The sequence below is a fragment of the Alosa pseudoharengus genome, unplaced genomic scaffold, assembly GCF_046254945.1.
Source record: "Alosa pseudoharengus isolate Yale_2024_CS ecotype anadromous, Long Island Sound unplaced genomic scaffold, YU_APseudo_1.1 YU_APseudo_1.1_scf_9, whole genome shotgun sequence".
In the NCBI taxonomy this organism is placed as follows: Eukaryota; Metazoa; Chordata; class Actinopteri; order Clupeiformes; family Clupeidae; genus Alosa; species Alosa pseudoharengus.
In genome coordinates this window covers 15,010,242-15,019,460 of record NW_027468881.1, presented here as the reverse complement: position 1 = coordinate 15,019,460, position 9,219 = coordinate 15,010,242, and the positions used below count along the sequence as shown (strand labels likewise).

At 43.5% G+C, this 9,219-nt stretch overlaps 2 protein-coding genes across 2 annotated transcripts; both read left to right on the top strand.

Annotated features, from left to right (window-relative positions):
• Positions 1–484: 484 nt before the first annotated feature.
• Positions 485–3,494, top strand: LOC143114330 (uncharacterized). Its single transcript, XM_076275863.1, has 6 exons — positions 485–624; positions 914–945; positions 1,255–1,420; positions 1,793–1,920; positions 2,123–2,300; positions 2,772–3,494. The coding sequence occupies exons 2-6, from the start codon at positions 925–927 to the stop codon at positions 3,086–3,088; spliced, it is 810 nt and encodes a 269-aa protein (XP_076131978.1). The 5' UTR covers positions 485–624; positions 914–924; the 3' UTR covers positions 3,089–3,494.
• A 1,151-nt stretch (positions 3,495–4,645) lies between these two features.
• Positions 4,646–8,011, top strand: LOC143114148 (adenosine receptor A1). The gene is made up of 2 exons (XM_076275628.1): positions 4,646–5,888; positions 6,503–8,011. Exons 1-2 carry the CDS (start codon positions 5,458–5,460, stop codon positions 7,242–7,244), a joined length of 1,173 nt encoding a protein of 390 aa, XP_076131743.1. The 5' UTR covers positions 4,646–5,457; the 3' UTR covers positions 7,245–8,011.
• Positions 8,012–9,219: the final 1,208 nt, after the last annotated feature.

Genomic DNA, 9,219 nt, shown 5'->3' with positions numbered 1-9,219 from the left:
GACTGTTGTACTGTAGTCATACATAGCTGCTATGAGAAAACATAAAAAATAAATAACAATTGTCTCTCTGCATCCAAGGTAAGACATACGGCACAACAGATAGAGTGAAATGAAAAAACAGAGAGAGAGAGAGAGAGAAAGAAAGAGAGAGAGAGAGAGAGAGAGAGAGAGAGAGAGAGAAAGAGAGAGAATAAACACAAAACCCCTCCAGGAAAATATGAGGGAGAGGGCAGTGGGTGTGGCAAACACATCGGGTCCCACCGTTAAATCCATCTGAAGGCTTGATTGTGAGAAAAGTTTGCATAAAGATGATAACAGGTTGGCAATGGTCACTGGGGAATCCAGGGGTGTGGTGGGAGAGATAGGATGAGAGAGAGAGAGGGAGAGAGAGAGAGAGAGGAGAGAGAGAGATGGTAGGTGGAAGGGAGGGATAGAAGGAGGTGAGAGAATTGGTCCATAGTGTATATAAAGGAAACGGAGAGTAACAGTTGTGTAGTTCAGGTAAACTGGAGCTCCACCCTCTTGTTCTTGCGCTCTCTCAAATTTGTCTGACAAAAGGATTTTAAGCAGCTCCGTTCTACTTCCCTGTACAAGGACACCACTACGCAGTCACAGAGAGAAAAGGTAATGACATGTTAGGCTTCTAACTTTCATTGACAGATGATGCAGTTATGTTTAGGTACTTTTGTTACCGTTTGTGTTTGAGTTGTTCTGTGACTTTTACTATCTTTAGTGTACAAGTTGTCTCTGTCATATCTGTGTGCCTTTGGATCATTTTCACTCTTCGTGAAATTGGATTAAAATTCAAGATAAGACTGTAAGACAGCATTCCATTTAATTCTGAAATGTCAGATAGACTTGTGATTTTATTTTAAAATGTTGACAGTCTTTGTATGTTTCTTGCTTTTGACAGGCTTTTCAAAAATGTTGGCGACCCTAGAAACTGTAAGTGACCTTTTTAATGTTTATATTGAGTGCTGTGTAATAATGGGAAATAACCATGAAGTTACAGATATAATAATACTTCTCTGTTTTGTACTTTTGTCAATTATTAGCAAGTGCACTTAAATTAACGTTATTCTAATAATAAAATAAATGCTAACACAACTAATGGAGACTAGGAACGTTTGTTTAAAATAGTCTTACCAAATAAATTGGTAGTTTGTTCATGAGATTTAATTAAATGACCACTATGGTGTAGCACATATTAAATAATAAACAATACCAACTCTGCCTCTACTCTGTGTCTCACAGAGCTGCTACATCCATGACTATGGGCCTCGAGACATTGCCTCCTCGCCTAAGACAGTAGAGGTGGACCTGGATGTGATTGAAGAGTACCTGAAGGAGCATTCAATGGAGGTCTCATCTGGTGCATGTGTGCAGAGCAGCAGTGAGGAGGCACATTACTGCATCCAAGGTAAAAACAGAAGTTCTGGTCGTCTGTCTGCAGTAGTAGTAAATACTACTACTGAAATGGTAGTCTTAAAAGGTGTGGTCTTAAATTAATATTGAGTTAAATTAAGTTATTTTTGGTGTGAAAATATTGGCAAGAAGTCAGAAACAGAGAATTTAGCTGAAACAGAAATATCTGAAATGCTCATGAAGTTATATACAGTATGTGTGAATCCTTTACATATGCATAAAGCAGACACTTGACTTTGGTGTGTGGAAAAAGTGCAATATATTGCTAAACTTTAACTTTTCTTCATAATTATGTACAATATACATGTTAAACAGCATGATGTTTACAGTATGCAAAATGAAGCTAATCAAGAGTGTTTTTGTTTAGAGGGTTGGGCTGCACACCATGGACACTATGAATGGCATTATGGTGTCCCTCCCACTACAGAAGAAAACTGCCACGAGCAACATGCTCCACAACAAGCCTGGTACCCTCACCCCAGGACAAATGAATGGGTGAGTGTGACTATCAAAACCTTTCCTCCTATACCACACACACACACACACACACACACACACACACACACACACACACACACACACACACACACACACACACACACATATATATATTTATATATACTGTGATTCAGCTTATCTCTCACCCTGATTATGTACATCTTGAAAGCCTGATTATGTGTGTTGTTATCTGTTGTAGGTGCATGGCCTGTTTGCAACAGCAGCATACAGTGACTCCGACTCTCAGTCCAGCAACTCTGGGTATCAGGAGTGCCCCCCATCACCCCCCTCTGGGTATCAGGAGTGCCCCCCATCACCCCCCTCTGATAAGATGGGACACAAAGACAGTGAACCTCTGCCCCTGGCTTCCCTATCAGGTATGGGTCATCCATCACTCTACTAGGAACACTTCAACAACAACAACAACAACAACATGTATTTATTTAGCAGGTTATCTACCCAAAGAACTTTACAATAAAGGGGGGACCTCACTTCTACCACCACCAAATACTAAACTTAGAAATGCAGCAGCAAACTCTACAGGAGCTTGTGACACAGATAGCTGCAGTCTGTGTTTACTTCAAGATGCCAGAGGATTACGTGCACTATATGATTCAAGTTGTTTATACGCTTGAATGCACTCATAACCATAATAAACAAAGAGTTTACAGTACATAACCGCCATCCTGACCACAATGTAAATTAATCTGATGTCCTGCATATCATATCATATATATAACTGTAACTGTAAACCTGTCCCGACAACATATCACAATTTGAATACCCTAAGCTTTCTTCATATTTCACTCATAACTGTAACCCTCCCCAATCTGTTTGCACTCTGTTAGGCAAGAGGAAGGAGCGTCTGTTCCAGTTCCTGTACGAGATGCTGGAGACTCCCGAGATGCGCAGCTGCATCTGGTGGGTGCAGTCGGCGAACGGCACCTTCCAGTTCTCCTCCCAGAACAAGGAGAGGCTCGCCCAGATGTGGGGCCGCCGCAAGGGCAACCGTAAGACCATGACCTACCAGAAAATGGCGCGGGCCTTGCGCAACTACTCGCGCACTGGTGAAATCCACAAGGTGAAGCGCAAACTCACCTATCAGTTCACTGAGGACACCCTCAAAGGCCTTCAGGGAGATGCTCAGTCAATTATGGGAAGTTAAAGTCATCTATCCAGGCCAAGATGTTCAGTCATGTACATAAATACTGAGTATTTGCAAAGAAAATGGTTAAGGAAACGGATTGTTTATTTCTTAAGTTGCATCTTTGTAATTTAAGATGATTATTTTGAGGGAGGTGTGTTGGGGTTTGATGACACATTTCTGGATGATAAAGGAGGTAATCTTCATGAAGGGCCCATATTAATTTATGAAATTGGTGGAAAATCATTGGTCCATTGGCTCTACAATTTGTAAATCTGAGGATTGTTGACAAATATTATGCTACGTTATAAGTAGTTTTTATTTTGGTATTTTTATTTTTTTGTAAATATGTCTGTTTGTACTTTGTGTATTATTATTCATCTATATAATCTTATCCTGAAATCAAGTAAAAAATTGTGGATCCGGACTTTGGGTGTATTTTTAAACTTCTTTGTACTATGGCTGACATGACACTGGACAGGACTACCTAACTCACACACAGCTCATGGACAAAAGAGTATGGTTTCATAAAACAGCCCACATCTCTGCTTCAGCAGCTACTGACAGACATGCAAAAACTTTGCATTATTCTGCTTTGCAGTATGCCCCCTACCCCTCACTCTCTCTTTGTCTTGGCGATAACACCTTCACCCCAGCCACCCTCCAGGGCTGATCTGATAAGCCACACAAAAGGTCCAGTGACAGCCCTGTTTTCTTCAACCATTTTTGAACCCTCCACTCTGCATTATCACTATTAGTCCGATCAGAATTCCCTGAATCCCCTATCCAATAATCCACCCTCCCCATCCCAACTTTCCACACATGCATGACCATATGCAAAACAAGTGTACTCTGAAAAACCGCCACTGCAACAGAACTGTTAATGATTCACTGCCGCAAAACACATGTAGCAAGGACGAATGCATGGTTAACAGAGGTGCAGGTCAGGAGCTTCTAAGAGATAAAAAACACAACGTTCTGTCAAAAGATGGGCGCCAAGAGCAACGTTTGTCTATATGTACCGTCTTATATCAACACACGTTGATTTCAGTTTTGTTAAATGTTTGTGAGCGTGTGTGTGTGGGTGGGGGTGTTTACTCAATTAATCATCCATATTCTCATTTGTTTAACGTGATTTTATGCTGAGTACCATAGTCAAACTATATTACAGAGTACACAAAACAGGTCTTTGTCTAATTTAAGCTTGGGGATGTGGCATAGCTTGAGGGAAGTCTGTAAACATCAATTGGTAAGTCAATGAGTGACCTAATGAATCCTTCTTGCTTTGTTAAGCTCTAATATAAAACATGCCTGTTACCCAGGCACTTCTATTGTTAAAAGTCCAAGGGCATAGCTAGAAATACTGTAGGCCCCTTGACAAATCTTATTGTCTTATTACTATATTTCTTAAATCTTAATCTATACTTTCTGCAATGTTCCAGTGCTCTATCTAGCACTGGGGCCCTATTCATCTTTTAATCTACCTGCCATCTCCTATGACCCTTCAAGAAATCAATATTCAACTAAACCAATACAATCTCCCAATAGTTCTCTCCTTTTGTGTCATCACGCAGTTTCTCCTTACTCACAGTACAATGTTAATCAGGCCACACAGTGGCGCCAGAGACTCCCTTCTGAAATGTGGCTAGTGTGTGAGGGAGGCCTGTGTGGAGGAGTGTGGCCTGTGCTCTGTGGTCAACATGTCCACATCTGGTACTTACAGACATCCTTAAAAGTTCCCTCTGAGAAAAAAAATAACAATGCTAACACAATGAGCACAAATCATTAGTGCCTCCCATGTCTACTGTCAATCGCCCACACATGCATTGAGGTATGATGCAGTACAGATGTGAAGGGTATGTGTGTGTGCCTGTGTTTGTGTGTACTGTATGTGTGTACGTGTGAGAGTGTTATTGTTGTAGCGGAGTTCATTGGAACAAGCCCTAAATTCCCAGAGAATTATGGAATTAGATTACCCTAAGGATGCAAGTGTGTGTGTGTGTGTGTGTGTGTGTGTGTGTGTGTGTGCACTCATATGGGTTCATATATATGCATGCGTGTGTATGTGTGTGTATCTGTGTGTCTGAGTGTGTGTGCCTCTCTGTGTTTTTGTGTGAGTTTTGGGGAGTGTGTGTCTCTTAGTCTGTTTCGGTGCTTTGCTCCGTGTGGGGTATGCATGTGTGTGTGCTTTGTGACCTGTGTGTATATAGTGTTTATAGTGTGTGTGTATGTACATCGGTGTGTTTCTGTGTGTGTGTGTTTTGGGGTGTGGAGAGGTATGCATGACCGCAAAAGCCGGTGCTTCCCACACAAACTGTGAACACTGACCACTTTAAAAAACTCTCCCACCAGGAAATAAGAGAGAATTCAACATCACCGCCCCCGCACCCATGGCTCTATCTGTCTTACCCTTTCCTCTTGGTCCTTTTCCCTCTCTCTCTCTTTCCTCTCGACTCTTCGACTTTTGTTGTCTCTGCCTCTGCCTCTCTGTCATTCCCATGGCCTGGATGGTGTACATATCACTGGAGATTGCGATCGCTGTGGCTTGTTGCCTGGGGAACGTGATGGTTGTGTGGGCCGTCCAGATGAGGCGGTCCCTGAGGCAGCCCACTTTCTGCTTCGTGGTGTCGCTGGCCGTGGCTGACTTCCTGGTGGGGGCCGTGGCGGTGCCGTTGGCCGTGCTGGTGGACGGCTGGGTGTGTACGTCCTTCCATGTGTGCCTGGCGGTCAGCTGTGTGGTGCTGGTGCTCACCCAGGCCTCTGTGCTGTCGCTGCTGGCCATCGCCGTGGACCGCTACCTGCGAGTCAGGATCCCCCTCAGGTGAGTGTCTAGACAGGGCACAAGGTCAGTACACACAAGAGTGGACAGTGAAGAGCATAGCTGAGCATGTGTGTTCTGCCTCTAACTCAGCTAAAGATCGAGTTTGACTGAAGAGCCAAATTCTGTTAATGCTGATTGTAAAAAGTAATGCATGCGACTAGAAATTCTGAAGGCTTATTCCTATTACCAATCCTCAGCCTAAAAACTGCAACTCCAAAACCAACAATATATAGCATGTTACTATGATATGTAATGAATTTAATTACCAGTATATATATATTTCCTGAATGTATTTGTAAGAAGCATATTATATGAATGTTCCATACCATATCCGTTTCTCATGGTATTTGACTTAACTTTCCCACAGCCTAAGTAGTAATTTCTGTGGCAGGAAAGCATAAAGTTGCAGTGTCACATACATTAGGCTTTGTTGACACCAGTAAAATACTTCCTAGCAGGCTCTTTCAAAAGTGTCCCCCATGGCTTGTGAGAGACCACTTTCCCACATTTTAAAAATGTGTAACCGCAATGGCCCTCTCTGGAAAATCAGTTTCAAATGTGACCACCAACCACCCTCTTCCTTCTCCGCCTCTCTCCTCTTCCTCTGGCCACAGATACAAACAAATGGCTACTCAGCGTCGCTCCTGGGCAGCGGTGGCTCTGTGTTGGCTCGTCTCCTGTTTTCTCGGCTTCCCCCCCCTCTTTGGCTGGCACAACGGAAGCCCTGGCGGTGCGCCATCCTCCGCCAACTCCACCGTCATCGAGTGCACTTTCCTGGCCGTGGTCTCCCTGCCCTACATGGTCTATTTTAACTACTTCGGCTGCATCCTGCTGCCCTTGCTGGCCATGACTGTGCTTTACGCCCTGGTCTTCCACAACCTGCGCGTGCGTCTGCGGAGGGAGCCTGCGTCCCCGTCCGTGTCCGCGTTCGCCGAGCCGCAGGGCGGCTCCAGGGCCTTCTACGAGCGCGAGCGGAGGCTGGCCAGTTCGCTGGCGCTCGTGCTCGTGCTCTTCGCCGTATGCTGGATGCCGCTGCACATCATGAACTGCGCGCTGCTCTTCTCCCGAGGGGGAGGGCCCGACGACGACGACCACGATGACGGGGCGGTCTCCCAGGGCGCCTTCTACGCTGGCATCCTCCTGTCGCACGCCAACTCGGCCGTCAACCCCGTGGTGTACGCACTGCGCATCCGTAAGATCCGCGAGGCCTACACCGAGATCTGGAGACAGTGCTTTCTGTGCCGCCATAAAAGGCAGAGGCGGAGGAACTCGGACGTCTGGCAGGGCGGCCTCCCAGGCAGTCATGAGACCGGGAGCAGCCCTGTGCCGGCGTCAGCGCAGGCTTCCAGACTGTGAGGTTTGTTTACAGGACAGATCCACACTTTGAAAGACTTGTTTGAACAGATGGGAAGAGAGCTGCTTGCCATTTCCATACAACAATTATAAGTTGAGTTAAATTATGCAATTAGAGTGAGGGCAATAACATGTAATGATACATAAAATAATCCTGTAAAAGTGTGAATTGCACCCAACTTTAGCCTTTGGTGCCTTTGCTGCCCAAGTGTGTCTGAGTAAACAACATTCCAGACAAACAAATACATCTGGAAATACGCAGTGGCCATCCGCTCTCTCTGGCTGTCCTTGGTTAATCACATACAGTAGTACAGTAAAGTAAGGTCCATGGAGGAATCCTTCTGATTTCAAAAGAGGTTAAGGGAAAAAAGTGGTGCCCCCTCTGTGCCACTGAATCTTGCCTCTGAGCTTACGGGACTGGCTATAATAAAAAGCAATGCAAGTCCTTTCCTCACGGGGGTGCTCCACACAAAGATAATATTTTTTTTCTTGTGTACAGTAAAAGTGTGTCTTTTAGTATGTGTGTTTGTGTGTGTGTGTGTGTGTGTGGGCATATACTGCATACATAACATTTTACTACACTCATGTTACAAATTGCAAACATTTACTTATACAATAGAATATCATGAAAACATTGTGTTTATATCAGAAGACTTGTTTGTAGAAGCACATAATCATTGCCTCTGCTTTATGTCATCATGAATAGATGACATATGCACATTTGTTTGTTACACAGTAACACAGATTAACCCTCACTTGATATTTGTCATGTTTATATGATCTGAGATTTCCTTGTTTTGATTTCTCTTTCCTTTATCCATTACTTCATTAAAACCCTTTAACATGATGATGTAACAAATTAAAGACAAAAAAGCATTTGGTAAAAAACAAAAAGATTTTATTAATTATATTATCACCCTCATGAAACACTTCTCAGAATTACATATTTTTTTAACTGTTGCTATGATCAAAACAAGAAAGGAACAGTCACAACATGCTTAAATTAAAGACCAGGACCAGGAAAAGACCAGGAAAAATATCATTGAATTTGACAAGTAATTCAAAGCGTAGTCAGCATAAACAATTCTATTCACTAACATGTTAATATCATCCGTGAATCCCAAACTTTGGATAAAAGTGTCTGCTAAATACCACTCACTTTACCTTTACTTTATATTCCAATATGAGCTGGAGACCTGTGCCCTGTGCACCCCTCGGGGAAGGCAATAGACTGTATAGTTATCACCAGAATAGGGAAGGGACCCCCCCCCATCAAACTATACAACCTACTACCTCACCTCGACAAGGCACTAAATCACTCTTCTCTCACCACAGAGAGCCACTACAGTCCAGCGCATCTCAGACGAGCTGACCTCGAAACAACATCCATACAATGATTCAACAACTTCTGTGCCGCGGTACATTATGATTACAGATCATGACTCAAATAGTGCTGAGGTCTTGGTGGAGTCCCGGGCCACCGTTTCTTTGTCTCTGACGTGGGTCTCGGCCTGGCAGCAGGCGACTTGGCTGTCACCTTAGGAAAGACAGTAGATTGCATAGTTATCTCAGAGGGAGCACGCCCAGCCCCACAACTATTCAATCTACTACCTCAGCCCCAAGGACAGCAGGCTACCCACAGGGGAGTGGGGCACAGGAGAGAAGGTTTTCATAGACCTGTTGGACACATGGACATGTTAGAAATGCAGAAAAACCACATCTACATCAAAATTATCCTTTGCTTCCACAACACGACTTGAAAACACTAGGCAAATGTCTGTAATTATTGGTATTATTATCATTAATAATTGTTATTAGTGGTACTATTTAGTTAATTCAATCATTTTTAGTAGAAGTAGGTAGTAGTACTACTAGTAATAGTAGTAGTACTAGTAGTCATAGTAATATGACACAAATATGCTTCTAATAGTTCCGCGATTTACACATTCATTGAAAAAACAGATATCTTTGGGGGAAA

Excerpts from the sequence above, each read along its gene's own strand:
- LOC143114330 (XM_076275863.1), top strand. The coding sequence starts at position 925 with ATGTTGGCGACCCTAGAAACT. Across the intron at positions 1,421-1,792 it reads GGCACATTACTGCATCCAAG|AGGGTTGGGCTGCACACCAT; the intron begins GTAAAAACAGAA and ends GTTTTTGTTTAG. Across the intron at positions 2,301-2,771 it reads GCCCCTGGCTTCCCTATCAG|GCAAGAGGAAGGAGCGTCTG; the intron begins GTATGGGTCATC and ends GCACTCTGTTAG.
- LOC143114148 (XM_076275628.1), top strand. The coding sequence starts at position 5,458 with ATGGCTCTATCTGTCTTACCCTTTCCTCTTGGTCCTTTTCCCTCTCTC. Across the intron at positions 5,889-6,502 it reads CGAGTCAGGATCCCCCTCAG|ATACAAACAAATGGCTACTC; the intron begins GTGAGTGTCTAG and ends CTCTGGCCACAG.